Source organism: Artemia sp. Qi Xiang Cuo, chromosome 4, assembly GCF_049724085.1.
Source record: "Artemia sp. Qi Xiang Cuo chromosome 4, ASM4972408v1, whole genome shotgun sequence".
NCBI classification, from domain to species: domain Eukaryota; kingdom Metazoa; phylum Arthropoda; class Branchiopoda; order Anostraca; family Artemiidae; genus Artemia; species Artemia sp. Qi Xiang Cuo.
This window is the reverse complement of record NC_142797.1, coordinates 71,409,959-71,430,263: the sequence shown is the minus strand read 5'-3', so window position 1 is coordinate 71,430,263 and position 20,305 is coordinate 71,409,959. Positions and strand designations below refer to the sequence as shown.

The 20,305-nt window shown below is 34.6% G+C and overlaps 1 protein-coding gene and 1 long non-coding RNA gene across 2 annotated transcripts in view; one reads left to right on the top strand and one right to left on the bottom strand.

The window, feature by feature from the left end:
- LOC148953392 (uncharacterized) overlaps positions 1-7,291 on the bottom strand; it is a 99,207-nt gene extending 91,916 nt beyond the window's left edge. The window contains exon 1 of the mRNA XM_089087321.1: positions 7,259-7,291. Within this exon, the coding sequence (XP_088943447.1) occupies positions 7,259-7,291 (33 nt within the window). The remainder of the gene's footprint in view (positions 1-7,258) is intronic.
- The window catches only part of LOC148953391 (uncharacterized), a 257,683-nt gene that overhangs the window by 115,222 nt on the left and 122,156 nt on the right, over positions 1-20,305 (top strand). The gene's annotated exons all lie outside the window — the stretch shown is intronic.

The window sequence follows — 20,305 nt, the reverse complement described above, 5'->3', positions numbered from 1 at the left end:
TCCCGGTAAACGGCTTGGGCAAACGGCGGGAGTAGCTATGACTCTCCAATTAGACAAATACTGGTGTATTTGCTTTTGGAAAGGCACGCCGGCCTAGAGTCTCAGGCAGGTTGATGAAATTTTAGAATTGACGCACGACCGTTAAGTCGCCTGGAAATGAAGGCAAATAAGCGTCCAGTTCAAAGCCTAACAGGGCTCACCCGCCTTCTAGAGTGTCGCGTCAGGTTTAGCACCCAATTCATAAGCTCAGACAGTTGTGACAACAAAAAATAAGCAAAATATTGGGTTGACCCAAAAGTCGCTTGAACTCATAAACCAAAAAGCATCCAGAGCCTAATAGGGCCTCACCTGCCTAGACTGTGAGGCAAGTGACCCAATTCATAAGTTCAGATAGTAGTACTAACAAAAAATTAATTGAATATTGTTTGACCAACAAGTCGCCTGGAATTGCAAGGCAAACAAGCGTCCAAAGCCTAATAGGACCCGTCAGACTAGAGTGTCGGGCGAGTGACCCAATTCATAAGTTCAGACAGTTGCGCTAGCAAACAATTAACTAAATATTGGCGGTTAATTAATTACTGATTCCATACCGAGCCAAGAGCTAATCTCACTCCCTACCTTAATCGTGGCAATATGTTCTCGTAAATCACAAATCACTTTAATGTACTTATTCGGTGTAACTTACAAGCATAAAACCTTCACTAAAAATCTCTTATCACCTGAATCAAACGCCTGGTCACAATACATATAACTAAGGACTGAAGGAGCCTGATGGTTTCAGACGCTTTCAATAATCAAACAGTTCGTGGTAACGAACTAGAGCGAATCAGCTCAATAGGAAATGAAACTCTAAAAAACGGAATTTTGGTACCAATATATACATCAAAAGTATCAGATTTTTATGCTAATTCCAAGTATATAAGTTTCAATTCACAAAACCTCTACAAATTCATTGATTTTGCTCACGCTTTCATCTAGAATGAATAAATCATCAGCACAATCTATGTCCAGGAAAGTTTTTCTTCCCCATTTGATTCCATGTTCTTCCATTGCCTTTCCTGTGCTCTTTAAGACTAAGTCCATCAGAATTATCCACATAAATTGGGATAGAATACAGCCCTGCTTAAATCCAGATTTAATTAAAAACCAGCCATTAACCTCATTTCCTACCTTACCTGTAGTGTCATCAAACAGTTCGTGGTCACGAACTATAAGTAAGGAGCGACCCGGCTCAATAGTAACCGAGACTCTAAAACACGGAATTGTGATAACAATACATACAAGAATCTGAATTTTATGCTGTTTTCAAATATATAAGTTTCATCAAGTTTAATCCTACTCATCAAAAGTTACGCACCTGAGAAAATATGACTGATTTTAGAAAAAAGGGAGAACATCCCTAAAAGCTCCAAAACCTTAATGAAAATCATACCATCAGATTTAGCGTATCAGAGAACCCTACTGTAGAGGTTTCAAGCTCCTGTCTGCTAAAATGTAGAATTTTGTATTTTTTGCCAGAAGAAAGATCATAGATGCATGTTTATTTGTTTTTTGTTTTTTTTTTTCAGGAGGACTCATTCAAACGGAAATTAAAAGTTCTAGTATCCTTTTTAGTGACAAAAAAAAATGGAGGGCAACTAGGCCCCCTCCAACGCTCATTTTTTTCAAAAGTCAACCGATCAAAATTTTGAGACAACCATTTTATTCAGCATGGTCGAAAAATATAATAATTATGTCTTTGAGGAGGACTTAATTTTGCCCAAAGTTTACATATAGCATTGGTTATTGAGAAGTATACAGACGTTTTCAGGGGGATTTTTTCTGGTAGTGGGGGGGGGGGTCCGGAGTCACATGAAATTTGTGCCAGCTATTTGAGTCAAATGGTATGGCGAGTATAATAAAATGTTTAAATAAGCTATCAAAAAATAATTTAATAAAATTATGTTGGACTATAAGTAATAATACACCATGTAATTCAAAAATTATGTAGAGCTAAGTATATTTCAAACAATAAAAAGTCTGATAAGACTGTTAATAAGGAGAAGAGATTATATTTACCTATAAATTTTAGAAGTAAACAAATAGAGGATATAAATTTACCTGGACTTTTAAACCAGCGTGACGTGAAAAAGACCCTTCCTAGTAATTTAAACTATAATAATAATCCGATTATAAAATATAGGTTCTCAAAAACGATAGGACGAATTATTTCTAGTTATACTTCAATACTTAAGAATTTTGACACGGATAGTAATTAGAAACATGTGTGTGTAAGTGTGAGCAATTTCTATCATTTGTAAATCCAACTTACGAACATATTATAACAAGTGATTTTGCAATAATAAAACAACTGGATCTTCAGAATATAATGAAAATTGGGTCTGCATTCCGTCTTTCTAATCATCTAAAGCCCTCAGATGTTCTTAGTGGCTTAAATAATGATTTATATTTATTTACTTATAAGAGGTGCAAAAAAGAGAAATTTAATAAAGATAGTTTTCAGAATTGTAAAAATTTAATTATTACTAGGGCTAGAAATAAGATATATAATAATACAAATAATCGTAATAATAAGGCAATTTTCTATAATGCTAAGAAAAAACTAGCGATTGCTAATATAAAGAAGAATTTTTTTATTGTACCTATTGATAAAGTGAATAGTAATTTTGCAAACATTTGTCAGAAGTTATATTGTGATGTTTTATCATAGGAGCTAAGTACAGCGAATACATATAAAAGGTTCAAGATGTTAATAATAGTCTATTGAACGGAATAGAAGATATATTTTTTTTTTTAATTTAATATTAATGTTAATGATAATGATAGAAATTTCCTTTTTTTATATTGGACGTCAAAATTACATAAGAATCCCCCGAAACCACGCTTTATTGCGAGTGCAGCCAGACGCCCAACCAGAATTGCGGCGACTGACCTGTCGTGTATTTTAGAGGAAATTAAAAATAAATTTGAGTCATATTGCTCGGGAATTAAAAAAATTTCTAACTTTAATCAATATTGGAACGTTAATAATTCATTGCAAGTAATAGATTCTCTGGCTTTAGTTTCGGCCAAAAGAGTTGACTCATTTGATTTCACTACATTATACACAAATCTACCAATTAATTTAGTATTTGCAAATTTGAAAAAGATTATCAAGAAGGCTTTTCTTTTGTCTAATTTGGCTTTTCTAAAAATTGATATGTATAATAAGAAGGCTATGGGACTAATTTCAATAACAGTACCACTAGTTCAAGATGTTATAGCTTAGATATGATTTATGATTTACTAGAATTTATTTGATTTAATACTTTTATAAAATTTAATGGTAATCTGTATAATCAAAATATTGGAATTCCTATGGGGGGTAATTCTAGTCCATTTATAGCGGACGTGTTTTTAAGCTATTTAAAATATGAATTTATGATTGATAAAAAGAACCCAAGTAATACAAAACATTTGCTTTTAAATAATAAAGGATATTTAGATCTGGTGACAAATTGTGCAGAGATTTTTGAGATTTCGAATAAGATATACCAACCAGAGTTGAATTTGAAACCCAACAATGGTAAAGGCAATTATGACCATTTTCTAGATTTAGATAATAATGTAACAGCTAATAAACATAGTTTTTCAAATATATAATAAAACATTTGATTTTAATTTTGAAAGAGCGAGTTTCCTATTTTTCAAAAGTAATATACATTCAAATATAACATATTCAAAGTATTTTCCCAACTATTTAGATATTCAAAAATTTATACTAAATACATTGATTTTAAAAGTAGATGTCAAACACTTAGCCATAAATTAATCTTAAGAGGTTTTTCCGCCAGTAAACTTGCTTGGCAATTTAAAAAACTTAATTTTCATTATAATCAACTTTTAAATAAGTATAATAAAAATTATCAAGATATTTTGAACGATATTTTGAGGTAGCTTGTTGGATGTATTTTTTTATTCCCTTTATAACTTTTGAATTTAGAGTTTGTCTTGACATATGCAGGTGCCGAGTTACAGAAAAAAGGTTGAAATTAGGTATTAGAAATTGGGCTTGAAAGTGAATGTGTGTTTGCTGACAGTTGGGGTTTCGCAATTATGGGAGGTAAACTGGATGAAGTGTTTTCTTCCAGAGTTGGGTAGTTTTTACTTTGAATTAGTTCTAGGTGCGCGGTGGTGAAGGAAGCTTTGGAAAATTTTTCGGTATATTTTTATATTTTTGGGCATTGTATTGTTGGTAGATATTCTACAGGTGACAATACATAGGGGTATGCCATATGGTTCTATGGCAGGCGCGCTCATTTGCCTGGGTAAGGAAATTTTAGCGCCAAAACTAGCATAGGCCGTGAGTTTTCCTCTGAGGAGCTCTGATATGTGGTGATTCCTTGGGGAATACTAAATTTTTTAGACTTAAGGTGCTGTGGATTGGTTTTGGGACAATGATTTACACTTATTAATGCTGATTTTGGTCTATTTTTGACTTGATTTTTTTACTATTGGGTGGGTTCTACTGTTTTGTCCTAAGTGATTGGATGGATGAGTAAGGTATGTTCAAGTGCTCATTTATCTCAGTTACTAAATTAGGAAGATAGTTTTTTTTTACCAAGTGATTACATGTAATACACTATAGAAGTTCTTTACGTAAGTTAATTCGTAAGCAAATGTTCGTAAATAAAATTAAACAAATTTTAAGAATGCCATTTAGCCAAAAAAAAAGGTAAAACTAATATGCGAATTCGTTTTAATTATTCATGTACGGTGAGCCAAAATCAAAACCTGCAATAATTTAAAAACATTCAGAAATTAAATAAAAAAGAACAAGATTTTTTAACTGAAAGTAAGGAGCGACATTGGAACTTAAAACTAACAGAAATTATTCAGTATATGAAAGGGGCTGCCCCCTCCTCAACGCCTCGCTCCTTACGCTAAAGTTTGACTCTCATAACTCTATTTTAAAACAATAAAAAACTTTAGCATAAAGAGCAAGGCGTTGAGGAGGGGACAGCCCCTTTCATATACGGAATAATTTCTGTTCGTTTTAAGTTTTAATGTCACTCCTTACTTTCAGTTTTAAAAACTTGTTTTTTTTATTTAATTAACTTAAGAGTTAAAATTTGGTCAATACATACTCTCCCATTCCTAAAATCACACCATTCTTCTCTTAAAGCTTCATTTCAAGCATCTCTTTGTCGAATAAATATCATCATACTAAGTAATTTGCTTCCTATAGAAATCTAGCAAATGCTTCTGTATTTACAATATTAACTGTTTTCACTTTTATTATAAATAGGTTTCATTAATAATTCATCTCTTATTTTGATATTTCATCGATATTTCAAAAACTCATATGTCATGATATGACAATCTGAGCCCTTATTGTAGGATTCCTAAAAAAAAACTTCGAAGAAAGGGTTTTCTGTCCAACTTGTCAAAATGTAACAAAAATGCATATAGACAATTTTTTGATGTGTTTTTTTTTAAATTCAAACATTGTTGAACTTCGAACCTAATGGATTTTTTGATCAATAGTATATTATGGTTTTCTAAAGAAGTGAGAAAATACCAGTGGGGTCACTTCAATAAAATTTAGGGAATAAAATGTATTTTTCAACGTTTAGAGGAGGGCAGATTAGTCTTTTTTTAGTTTTTTCAATGAACATAACCAAAAACAAGTGTTTCTTAATGAAAATACCCTAGAACAGGGTTTATTTCAAAATCTAAAAGTGAATCAAAAAATCCAGGGGGCACAGCCCCCCCCTCCCACGGTTAAATCCAATGGGAAACGCATCTTCTTATGCAACTGACCAAAGTTCATATGTAAAAAAAATTGTCAGTGAAATGTAGCTAAAAAAAAGGCAAGAATTTTACACCTTGTTAGAATTTGGATCGCAGAGAAATTTTGTCTAAAAACATGTTGGATTTCATGTTCTTACCTTTTAAAACCAAATAATCAAATTAATCAGAGGTCATAATGGGACTGATGTGAATAGTTTGTAGAATGAGGATGCTATCTAATGAAACTTCGAGTTCTATGCCGTTTTTATGAGTAAACAGTGTATGAGTAAAACATGCTCCGTAATTGCCTTTCTGGCACGAATCCCATATCGACAAAATATGATACAAATCCTGAGTGCTATAGAGACAAAACCCGAAATAACCCTAACATGAGGCTGAAACCGAACATAAATCAAACTAAAAAAAGAAGAAATTAAGAAAGCGACAACAAACAAACTCAAAACAACTCAAAACAAACGAATCTTTCTAAGAAGGAGATACCGCTTCTTCAACAAATAAAGTTTTACCCCCTCTATTTGGGTTGTAGTTTTTCCTTTTCTGCCAATGAATACATAGCAAATTTTTATACAAGAGCAATATGATGGAAAAAATTTTTTTTTCAAAATGTCAGGAGATAGGAAGCATCCATTTAGTTTTACTGGCCTTATGAGATAAACTTTTCAGTTCAAATGGCTTGAAAGGTCTTGCCTAAGTAAAAAGAACGAGTCAAATTTTACCCAAAAGAATGAGAAGTTAAGGGGTCGTTATTCCCCTCCATATGGATGATAACTTCCGGTTACTTTAAGTTTTAATTTAACCCTTTACTTTCACTTTATAAAAACACGTTTTTTCAATAAATTTTTAGTCTACTTTAACAGTTTGATTGTCAGGTAAAAACTTCTCACGGTCTTTAAGAGCATAAAATAATACCGTGAAAGTACAAATTGCTATTAATTTTTTTATCTTGATTCAGAGCAACAAATAAAATTTAATTTTTAGCTTCCCAATCTTTTTTACCCCCTCATTTCCAAATATATTCATAGATTCTCGAGAAAAAGAATAATTTTTTAACTATGTAGTCATATTTGAAATGGACAAAAAGTATTTATTAATACCGGAGGATATTAATATCTATATACGCTACATTACAAAAAAAATTGCTGAGTATTAATAATTCCCTAATACTAAACATGCTAGCATCTCGTCCAAATACCACGTCCCCTAACAATCCTCTAAATGTGTCACGTAGGCTATATGAAAAATGTATTGAAAATTGGAGGGTAAGAGGAAGTCTTGGTCCCCCGGTCCCTTGAAATTTCAAGACTTATCGATTTTCCCAGTTATTTCCAATATCCTACCCATAATTAGCAGTATTTGGACTTTTCTTTTATTTACCCTTGTTAGATAAATATTATTTTTCCCCCTATCGTATATTACCCCTAAAATATTTCCTCCTGGTAAACAAATATATTTAAAAAAAACTTACGGACAATATCAAGACTTTTCTGATGCTATTCATACTAGAACATCGTCCAAATGTCTCGCATTAGAGTACTAAAATAACACCTTGCAAAGACATAAAGTCTTTATCACTTTAAAATTGTCTTCTCATCGAAAATTCTTTTAAAATTTTGTCGAATATTCAAATATAATTTTTGAGGATAACGTTGATCGTTGCACATGGCTTATTTTTTTAGAGATGGGATGAGATGGTTTTTTGAAGGAGGGAGGGGGTTTAGACACAGAAGAAATTGCGTTTGATGCCCCCATCTTCAAGATAAATAGGAAGATCTTTCAAACCTATCTTTTAACTAGTATGTTTAAAAAATAACAGTTCAGTAATTTTCAGTGTAATTACATATACACTCTTGAATATTATTTTAAACAGGAAGATAATGGTTTTAGTGTATGAACACTTTTAAGGTTTTCCGTCATTTTTCTTTAATTCCGACACTACCATTTATTATTTTAAATAATTAATAAGTATCCGTAACACCCAGCCAATTACTATTATCAAAACAATTACATCGTGCTTCACAATAGGTAACGGTTTCTCTGGAGCACTTTTACAAGCCAGTTGATTTTCGGATGATGTCGGATGCTATTTTGGATTTTCTTTATTTCAAAATCCTGAAGGCAAGCGAGTATATATCCTTATATTTCGTATACTGTCGTTATGTTGCACTAAAATATGGCGAATTTTATACGTAATTTGGCAAGTATGCGCTGTCCTTTCTCGGCTAAGGGTATCGAGTTGAAGCTTTCAAGGGTTTATCTTTGGGGGGAGGAGGTTATTTAGAATGGTATGTTTAGAGGGAAGCTAATTTTTCCCTAATCCTCACAAAAGAATTATCACTGCGATTTTTGTTTTTATTTTTGTCTGTCATATGACTGAATCAATGGATAGCATTCATAAATCAGTATTAGTCATTTTGTGGCTTCTGCTAACCAGTGAACCTAAGCATACCTTTATCATAGGTGCTATTTCACTAAAGTTAAAAAGGTGTGCTATCACGTGCGGTATCTTAATACTACTATTACTACTACTAACACTTACTCACCAAAGTATCAAGCCGTTTGAGGCCAGTACAGCGTCGCAGGCTCCTCCTCCATCACACTTATTCAAAGCCCCCCTCCTCAAACCCTCCCAGGAAGTTCCCATTTCCTTTAAATCTTTCTTTAGGACATCCTCCCACCCCAACAACAGATGACCTGCTTTCCATTTAGCCCTAGACGGTTGACCAAAAGGACAATCTTTGGCAATATGTCATCCCTCATCCGCAGAAAGTGCCCTAGCCATCTCAACCTTTCTCTCAATACAGCCGTAGAAAGCAGGATCGAACCACACATTTCGTAGAGCCTACTGTTTGAAATACGGTCAGTAAGTCGAGCACCCAAAACAGTACGTACTGATTCGTACGCAATTTCTCTGGAAAACCACTAGCAAATCTTCTTCCGTTTTTCGGAGTGTCCATGCTTCAGGGCCATATTTGGGCACTGTCATCACAGTAGCTTCCAATATTCTAATCTAGGTTCGCAAATATATCTTTCCTATCCTTTTGAACTTTTCTCGGCTGTGGAAAGCACCCTGAGCCACGTGATCGATCTTTTTGTTACCAAACGTCATCTTTCATCTTGACTTATTCCTGCCTTAGCGACTTCGTCTTCTTAACATTAATTTCCAACCTATTCTAGCATTCTGAATTCACAAAAACTTTACAAATTCATTGAATTTGCTCACACTTTCATCTAGAATGCTTAAATCATCAGCACAATCTATGTCCAGGAAATTTTTTCTTCCCCATTTCATTCCGTGTTCACCCATTGCCTTTCCTGTGCTCCTTAAGACTAAGTCCATCACGATCTAAGTCCAAAAACGATCAGAAATGAAATAAACAAACATTTCAACTGAAAGTAAAGAGCAACATCAAAACTTTAACCGAACAGAAATTATTACGTATATGATCGGCTTCGGTCCCTAGTCAATACCTCGCTCTTTACGCTTAAGTTTTTTGTACTTTCATAAGAGCTATTTATTCTAATTAACGGCCTTTGTGATTAAGGGGTCATTCTTAAGGAATTTGAATAAAATTCGAACGTTAGCGTAAAAAGCTAGGTATTGACTAGGGGGCGAACCACCTAATATACGTTATAAAAATATACGAATATAGAAGTTCGTTACGCAAGTTCATTCGTAAGTTATATATATTTATTACTAATATAAAAATGTTCGTAAATAAAATTAGAATTTCTAGTGCCCTTTTTAAGTAACCAAAAAAAATTGGAGGGCAACTTCGCCCCCTCCTCCACCCCTTTGTTCTCAAAATCGTCAGATCAAAATTTCGAGAAAGCCATGTAGCCAAAAAAAAGTAAAATTAATATGCAAACTTTGTTTTAATTACTCATGTACGGTGAGCCCAAATCGAAACCTGCATTATTTTAAATAACGTTCAGAAATTATACAAAAAAAGGTTTTTTTTTAACTGAAAGTAAGGAGCGACATTAAAATTTAAAAAGGAAAGAAATTATTCCGTATATGAAAGGGGCTATCCCCTCTTCAACGCCTCGCTCTTTGCGCTAAAGTTTGACTCTTTCTCACAGCTCTACTTTATAAAGTAATAAAAAACTTTAGCGTAAGTAGTATGGGTGTATGCAGAATTAGCGGGCAAATAGCCTATCATTCTGAGCGGGCCTATATCCCACCATACAAGCGCATACATATTGGAGTTACGAATCCCTCATATCTTCTCTCTGCTTTTAACGACACACATACTCTACGAGATCTATGATTTCCTTGGAAACAATTTTTCTGCGCCAAATAAAGCTATTACATTAAGCGCCCACAAAGGACATCGTTCCAAGCGAACATTCTTATCTCAAGTTCTTCGATAAGGATTCTAGGAGTTTTTCTCTAGCGTAGCCAAGATTTCAGAGCGGGCCTATTGCCTATCTCAAGTGAATGTTTAAATGTGAAATCTGAAGTGACATTATGTCTTATAAACTATGTTTTGTTATGGATTCTAATAAGCAATTGGATGAGATTTTTTGTACCATAATGGTATCGAACCGATTATTAATTATGATTACAACTGGGAATGCATCATTACTGTAATGTAATTGGCCCTGTGATTTCATTAGATGAAGAGAGCGCTACTATTTTCTTCTTTAGTGGTTTAAGATGATGGAAAAGGCTTAACGGCGATACCCCCAATGCTGCCGACAACATAACAAAAGTCATAGATGTCGTTATTGTTAACTACAGTTATAGATGGTGACATATTATCTTTACCAACGATAAATTTTTTAAGCTTATAAGTAGTTTTCCATTAACTTTGTGATATTTATGTCCGATGTATGAATCGAACGTGAGACCAAGGATTTCCTATGGTAAACGAACGACACGTTACTCGACTGAGCCAACTTGTCATTAATGAAATCATCGTCTTAGATATACATTCTACGGCGATCAACGTATTGTTTCCGGGACGTTGGCCAACTGATGTTAAGCGTCACAATATCGTTACAAGTTATTTGAGCAGTCGATTTCTCGATTGGATATATGATAAGTGTTATTTGTTTTCAGGCTCCTTTTTTACATCATTCCGAGAATACTCATACCAAGGCAATTTGCGATGTATGCTTGACAGACATATTCTTTGGACGGTTAAAGAAACCATGTTTCGATCTCCAAAAATTATAATGTAGCCGATCACACCCATTGAATTTATATTGAACCTATGGTATATGTGTTTGTATATCATATATCATTTTTGATTTTAAAAAAAACACCCCTCCATACTACCCATTCTTGAACTTTTGAAATCAATCCGTGAAATGTTTTTGAAATTGGACCTTCAGGGAACGGTAAAGAGCAATTAGAAAACAAAAAACATATAAAAACTGCCTTTGGGTAGTTTGCGAGCTTAGCCCTTGAGGTAAATCTTAATCATTTTTTATTCTAAAACACTTTTTTTACATAGGCTTTTTTTAACTTTATTTTCATGTCTTAAAATCATATTAAATATTCTTTTAGCCAAAACATAATCACCTGTGTTATTTTAAAAGTACAAAATGAAGACAAAGGATCTAAATTCGGACCATTTTCTGCAGTTCGAGGATGCAACAGCCATTTCCAATGATAAAGGTTTCACGCAATGGGCTCTTGAAGAATTAGAAATTAAAAAAAAAATTGCAGGTTTATCAATTAATAGAGATACTGGGAATAAGAATATCGATACTATTTATGATGCTATTTTAAAAAAATGAACCCATATTTAAAAATAAAAATAAGTATTGTAAAATGTCCCAGGGGTTAGTTCAAATAATAGACCTAAGCGAATAGCAGCATCGAAAGCTTTGCATAAAATTATGTCGCAATAACTTATTCCTTGTTCATTTGGTATTTAAAATGTTTAATCCAGTTACTTTTTTAAGGTGGTTTCACGAAGGTAGCTTCAAATTGTAAATGTTAAGTAATTGTAAATTATATTTTTAGGTTAGTCTATTTTAGCTTTATGTATATTTTTTAGTTTTAGTTATTTTTTTTCTCTATGCTGAAGACGCCATGTTAGATACGGGCAAAATATTCGTTTTGTTTTTTTCTTCGACTGGCCATAGACTCGTTTGTTGTATTTATATTTACAAAATAAGGATGATATAAACATGTCAGTCGTGAGTTTTTCTATTTAAAAAAATGTTTGTAGTAACACTTCTTTTTTTTACTTACAATTAAAAAAAAATTACGTGGCTGTACCCTCTGATACTCGATAGATGGTAATCGAAACTACCTAGTTTATTATATATTTTTAGTCAGTTTTTTTGTGTACATTGGAAGGATAAACACTTGCATCATAATTTAAAAAATTAAAGATGAAATATAACACCCGCTCAGACACACAGGCTGCGTCATTGGATGAGAACGAAGGAATATTTTCTTTTGTACATAATATTGAAAATAAATATTAGAATTACAGTAAAATTTTTAACTGATGAGCTTTCAGCAATTAATAGCATTATACATCAAATATTCAGTTTCATTTATTAGTTATTTTCAAGATTGTTCAAGACGAATATAGTTTCACTACAAACAACAGCTTGGATACTGCCCCTTCCTTAACTATAAAAACCTAAAGCCTACTGCGTCATTGGCACTTCACTGAAAACAAATTATATTACAAATATTTTCTTTTCCATTTCTTACAGTATTGAAAATGAAAACAAAATTACAGTGAAATGAAATCTTGAAGTGATGGATCTTTCAACAATTAATATCATTATATATCAAATATTAAATTTGATTTTGTTTATACTTTTCAAGACTGTTCAAGACATATTTTTTCAGTAAAGCGCCAATGACGCAGTAGGTTTTAGGCTTTTATAGAGGGAGAAGGAGGCGATATCCAAACTCTTGTTTGTAGTCATTTTTGAACATTTCAAGCTTGATTTGCATATTAAATTTAAGTTTTACTCGTTTTAAGATTTATTTATTCATTTACATTAGTATCTATTGTACGTTTGTTTGCATTGATTGTTTAATTAATTTCTGTTCGTTTTTGGGTTTCATTTATACTTCAATAACAAAATAAGTTTTTTTCGTTTTCAGCTGGATTTGCATATTCAATTTAAGCATTGCTCGCTTTAAGATTTATTTATTCATTAATGTTGTTACTTGTTGTATGTTTTTTTGCTATGATTGTTTATTTAATTTCTGTTCGTTCTGGGTTTCATTTATTCTTTAATAGTAATTTCAGCTCGTTATGAGTTCGAACTGTAACAGGTGTCTACTGATGTGAAGGTTAATATTGCCTTTACTTTTCTTTGAAAAACCTCTTTTTCGGAAAGTTTTTTTTAATTAATTTTTGTTCGTTTTTTATTGCAAAAAGTTTCAAGTTTTAAAAAAATTCCTTATTTCAAAATCAAACTTTTTTTCCAAATCATGTTCATCAAAGTATCAAAACTAGTATCAAAGTAACAATATCAAAGTAAAAAATGAGTTTGTGTCAACCTTGAATTTTTTATTATCTAATGATTGAACTATTTTAACAAAATTACTACTACTACAACTACTAACAACTCACTGCAGCATCATACCACCTGAGGCCAACACAGCCACGCACGCTCTTCCTCCATCCTAATCTATTCAAAGCCTCCCTTTTTACACCCTCCCACGAAGTTCCCATTTCATTTCCTTTAATGAACATTTCTTTCATTATAGCCCTAGAGAGTGGTATTGAACTGTAGCTTCTAATATTCTAATCTTGGTTTGCAGACTTATCTTACTGTTCTTCCAAACTTTTTTAACTGTGAAAAAACACCCTGGGCCTACTTTTAACATCTTTACTGCTCCCACCATGAAGCTGCCTACCTGATCAATGTTTTCATAACCCAAAGTCACCTTTTCATCTTCACTTATTCCTAGCCTTAGTGACTTAGTCTTCTTAACATTAATTTTCAAACCTATTATAGCACACTGAACTCGCAAAACATTTAAAAGTTCATTCATTTTGCTCACACTTTCATCTAAGATGCTTAAATCATCAGCATAATCTAAGTCCAGAAGACTTTTTCCTTGCCGTTTGATTCCGTGGTCTCTCATTGCTTTTCCTGTGCTCCTTCAGACAAAGTCCATCAACATAATCCATATAAAGGGGGATAGAACAGAACCCTGTTTAACTCCTGATTTAATGCAAAACCAGCTGCTAACCTCATTTCCTACCTAACCACAGTGTTGTTATTCTTGTACATAGCACTAATCACTTTAATGTATTTGTCTGGTATACCATACAAGGATAAAACCTTCACTAAAGCTCTTCTATCAAAAGAATCGAACGCTTGCTCATAATCTATAAAACTAGGACCAAAGGTGTTTGACAACTCAGGCAATTCTCCTTTTTTAACCTGAGTGAAAATTTGATCGACACGTCCTCTACCTTTTCTAAAACCGCACTGTTCTTCTCTTAAAACTTTGTCTAAGGCATCACTGAGTCTAAAAAGTATCTTATTACTAAGTAATTTACTACCTACAGAGACCAGATTAATGCCTCGATAATTACCACACTCACTTTATCACCTTTCTTATAAAGTGACTTAATTAAGGTTTTCCTAAAGAATGGTTTTCTACCTCAAAATTTTTATCGCATTGGGGGGAAAGGGGCTTTTGTTGGGATAGTTCCTCTCTCAACTCTTTTGAATCTTAAAAACTGAGCTAGAACTTCTAATTTCCAATCAAATGAGCCCTCTGAAGTTTATACGAGCATCTTCGACAAAAGGTATATAAGCCCCCCAGGCACAACTTACAATGCCTACCCCGGGGCCTGAAGGATTGTGTCGACCCCGGACCTTACCTTATTTGATCTTTGAACCATTTTGAAAAAATGGCTCTCAAAGTTCTTATCGGATGGGTTTGAGGAAAATAGGGCGTGGAGGGGGAGGGAATAGTTGCCTTCCGAACTCTTTTGACTCTTAAAAAATGAACGAGAACTTTCAGTTTCCAATCAAATGAGCCCTCTCCAAAGTTTATACGAGCATCCCTTCCATACGAACAATTTATGCCCCCACAGCATTACTTACAACGCCTGTCCCCGGGCCCTGGGAGGTGGCGTCGACACAGGAGTTTTTCTTATCTGACCTGTGAACTATTATTCACGAAATAGCTATCTAAAAATTTTTATCGGATGGATTTCAGGAAAAAAGGGTGGGGGGAGGCTTAGTTGCCCTTGGATATCTTTTGACTCTTAAAAAGTGAGCGAAAACTTTCAATTTCCAATCAAATGAGCCCTCTCTGAGGTTTTTACAAGCATTCCTTTCATAAGAACCATATACACCCCCAGGACAACACTTACAACGCCTACCCCACGGGCCATGGGGGGGGGGGTGTCGACACCGGAGTTTTTACTATCTAGTTTTTGAACTATTTTAAAAAAGGAGTGGCTATCTCAAAATTTGTAGCGGATGAATTTGGGAAAAAAGGCGTGGGGGGATAGGGGATAGTTGCCCTCCAATCCCTTTTTACTCTCAAAACTAGAACTTTCAATTTCCAATCAAATGAGCCTTCTGGTTTTTACGAGCATCCAATCCGTAAGAACCATATATTCCCCCAAAGCATATATTACAACGCCTCACCGCTGGGGGTTGTGTTTTGTCGACCCCAGAGTTTTCGTTAAATGATCTTTGAACTATTTAACAAAACAATAGCTATCTCGAAGTTCTTATCGTATGGGTTTTAGGAAAAAGGGCGTGGAGGGGGGGGCTAATTGCCCTCCGATCTCTTTTGACTCTTGAAAAGTGAACTAGAACTTTCAATTTCCTATCAAATGAGCCCTCTATGAAGTTTATACGAGCATCCCTTCCACAAGAACCATATATGCCCCCAGGGCATAACTTACAACACCTGCCCCCAGGCCCTGGGGGGTTGTGTCGACACCGGTGTTTTGTTATATGATGTTTGAAATATTTTTAACAAAATGGCTATCTAAGAAAATTTTATCAGATGCATTTGGATAAAAAAGGCGCGGGGGGCTGGTTACCCTCCGATCTCTTTTGACTCTTAAAAAGTGAACTAGAACTTTCAATTTCCAATCAAATGAGCCCTCTCTTAAAGTTTATACGAACATCCCTTCCATAAGAACCATATATATCCCTAGGGAAAAACTTACAACACCTCCCTCCGGACCCTGGGGGATTGTGTTGACACCGGAGTTTTGTTATACGATCTTTGAACTGTTTTTAATTAAAATGGCTATCTAAAAAAAATTATCGGATGCATTTGGGAAAAAAAGAGCGTGTAGGGCTGGTTGCCCTACGATCTCTTTTGACTCTTGAAAAGTGAACTAGAACTTTCAATTTCCAATGAAATGAGCCCTCTTTGAAGTTTATACGAACATTCCTTCCATAAGAACCATATATGCCCCCAGGGCCTAACTTACAACGCCTGCCCCCAGACCCTGGAGGATTGTGTCGACACCGGTGTTTTGTTATATGATGTTTGAAATATTTTTAACAAAATGGCTATCTAAGAAAATTTTATCAGATGCATTTGGGAAAAAAAGGCGCGGGGGGCTGGTTACCCTCCGATCTCTTTTGACTCTTAAAAAGTGAACTAGAACTTTCAATTTCCAATCAAATGAGCCCTCTCTTAAAGTTTATACGAACATCCCTTCCATAAGAACCATATATATCCCTAGGGAAAAACTTACAACACCTCCCTCCGGACCCTGGGGGATTGTGTTGACACCGGAGTTTTGTTATACGATCTTTGAACTGTTTTTAATTAAAATGGCTATCTAAAAAAAATTATCGGATGCATTTGGGAAAAAAAGAGCGTGTAGGGCTGGTTACCCTCCGATCTTTTTTGATTCTTAACAAGTGAACTACAACTTTCAATTTCCAACCAAATGAGCTGTCTCTGAAGTTTATACGAGCATCTCTTCAATAAGAACCATATATACCCCAAGGGCCTAACTTAGAGCGCGTCCCTCCGGATCCTGGGGGATTATGTCGACACCGTAGTTCTTTATATGATCTTTTAACTAGTTTTAACAAAATAGCTATCTCAAGATTTTTATCGGACGCATTTGGAAAAAAGGGCGAGGGGCTAGTCACCTTCCGATCACTTTTGACTCTTAAAAAGTGATTTACAACTTTTAATATTCAATCAAATGAGCCCTCTCTGAAGTTTATACGAGCATCCCTTCCATAAGAACTTTATCTGCCCCCAGGGCACAACTTACAGCGCCTGCTCCCGGGCCCTGGGGTGGGGGGGGGGGTGTTTTAAACGTCAGAGCTTTGTTATCTGACTTTTGAATTATTTTTAACAAATGGCTATCTCAAAATTATTATCTGATGCAATTGGAGAAAAAGGGCATGAAGGGGGAGGCGAATTGCCCTCCGATCTCTTTTGACTCTAAAAAAGTAAACTAGAACTTTTAATTTCCAATCAAATGAGCCCTCTCTGAAGTTTTTACAAGGATCCCTTCTACAAGAACCATATACACCCCAGGGCAAAACTTACAACGCATGTCCTCAGGCCCTGGGGGCTTGTGTCGACTTCGGAGTTTTTGTTACATGATCTTTGAACTATTTTCAACAAAATGGCCCTCAAATTTTTATCGGATGTATTTTGGGAAAAAGGGCGTGGGGGACTAAATACCCTTCGATCACTTTTGACTCTTAAAAAGGGCACTAGAACTCTCGATTTCCAATCCAATGAGCCCCCTTTGACGTTTATACGAGGACCCCTTCCATATGAAGAGCCTCTGGGAAAAAAATAATAAATAATAAAACATCGGAGCCGTATGGCCTTTACTGATTTCAATTTTTTCCTACTTCTTCATTTATTCAAAACTTTTTTCATCAATTAAATCCTGAACCTGGTGCCCATGCCCTTCTCACTCCTCGACTATATAAGTATGGACATCTTCAACCTCTTTGGACCCGTTTATGTTCAGGCATTAGTTAAGGAGCATGAATAGATGGGGAAAAGTAAGATTCTCAGGTCTTCTCATGTCAGCATATATTAGAATATATTAGAAAAGTGTTCGTAGATAACAGTTAAACTTTTCGCAACACTGGCTGAAATGGCTGCAAAGCTACCATATCAAGGAACAACAGGTTACAAATTCCCAAAAGAAACTACTCAAGTCTCTACTGGCAATCCTTACTTTTCTTTAGCTAGCATAGTTTAAGACTCTCTATCTCATAAAGAACTGACTTATGGGCGACTAAAACTGCTGATAGCAACTAAACATCAGAAAAGTTGAAAAAAATTTATTTTACAAAACGTTGAGCTTTACAAAAAAAAATCCGAAATAAACAGAATGAACGGAATTCCAACTCAAAAAGCTACGCCAAAGAAAGCGTATACAAATAATACTTGGTAGCAATAGCTATTCATAATCTTCTACAAAAGGTCTGTTAACAAACATTCAACTGCAGTATTTCCCATCATACGGAGTTTACTCCCCTAGTTCAAAGTTCGCATATAACCAGATATTGTCAGCGGTAATTCAAAAATCGTTATGTGTTATTTAGTGCAACTATGCCCTCGTCTCCTAAACACAGACCGCCAGATAGTTTGCTCCAACACTTATTCCAGTATCATGTACTCTAAGATCATCAAGTGGTTAGTGGATTCAGTTTGCATTCAAATATTTCAAGAGATCTAAAGTTTTACCAAAATACACAATGTCCTTTCCTTACTTAGAGAAATCTTATCATGACATCCCATTTTTTCTCCCGTGTCTGAAGGCCGAAAATAATTTCCTTTTGTAAGGGATACAAGTTATTGTTAATAGAAAAAGAACTTGGTCAATTTTATAATTTTCTTTTTTTTTACTATCCACTGACAGAAGGAAAGTTGCATCGCAGTCTTTTGAATGATCGCCACCAAGATCTATTTTTCACGTTTATACTAAATGTCAAAAACTTCAGAACAACAATCCAGAACATTTTAGTCTAACTTTACACACGGGATCCATTTAGCGTCTAGGTGCTCACGGTCAAAGTTTTAGAGAGGAGAGAAAGAAGGGGGAGGGCATACTTTTTACTGCTATTTGTGAGTAAAAAATAAATTTGCTCCTAACTTGGAAAAGGGAATATTCCAAAAGACTTCCATATGTCCACATTGTAGGCCACCTGTCCTTAAAACGTCCAACTGCTTAGCGCCTCTAAATTATTTTCAAATCTTGTTCTGTAGGTGAAACTCTGGGACTAAAGCGGCAAGCTCTTATTCATCTAATCTCATCCAAGATACCGAAATTTAAACAAGATAAACCAAAATTTATTCTTTTCTTTTATTTGTCTTTACATGTGCCCTTTTATCCTACTTCTTCAGTTTTTTTATTTGGGAGGCAAAATGGAGGGCAAGAATAGATGATATCGCGAACGATTGACGGTTTTCTCCAGAAATCAGAAACCACAGCAATACATGTGCATACATGTTTGTATTGAGGGATGGGGTCGAAGGGAGCTATTCGTAAAGACAACACGTACCAGAATGGCTAAAGCTCCATCCCCTTCTAGACAAGTCTTCTAAGTAAAATAATCTCTCGCTTTCTCTATTCCTTTTATTTTCTTTTTTTGTGGGGGGGGGGGGTAGGTAATAACGGATAAATTACTTCATAAAAGACAAGGGAGGCCGCCCATGATATTTAGCTAAAAGACTACCGCATATAAATTTACGTCTACCCAAATGAAAGATAGATTATTCGGATGCACACTTCAAACTTATAAGCTTTGTATCCTTTAAATTCTTGAATTAAAAAACTTTCCCCATGAATATCTTAATAACCTTAGTTTTATCTCCTGTAAAATAATGGAAAGTTAGATATGTCATTAGGTTATGCATAACGAGACGATAGAGTTAAATTTCGAACTACTGAGCTTAAACTCATCTTGAACTGGGGCAGCAATAGTGCTTTTTTTTTGTATGCAAAGGAACGAACAGTCTGATACAAACCTTAAGACGACTCATTCAAAAAACACCTTTCAAATTAAATAAAATCAATTTTTGGCCTATACTGAAGCATCAAAGGTGGTTCTTTAAATCTCCATTTAGTGACGTAGACAAATTTTAATGTGTGATCTTTTCCTAGAGGTTCGTCGTTACAGATGATATCAACCTGAAAAACAAAAGATTTATGTTTGAAAGTTACCGTATGAATCATAAACAATACCTAAAAGATGTGTATTCTATATTATTTTATATAAAATGATCTCTCTTTTCTCTCTCTTCTCTCTCTCTCTCTCTCTCTCTCTCTCTCTCTCTCTCTCTCTCTCTCTCTCTCTCTCTCTCTCTCTCTCTCTCTCTCTCTCTCTCTCTCTCTCTCTCTCTCTCCTCCCAACTAAAATTCTAAACTTTTAATGTTTGTTTGAATGAGCTTTCTCTCGATCTTCTAGGTCTTCTGGCTTGATACGATCATCTCTGGAGGAAACGAAAAAACAACAACAAACAACACCCATCCATGATCTTGAAATAACGACGAAGACCACAATGCCTTTCCATCACAAAAACAACAAACACGAGACTATTTTAGTT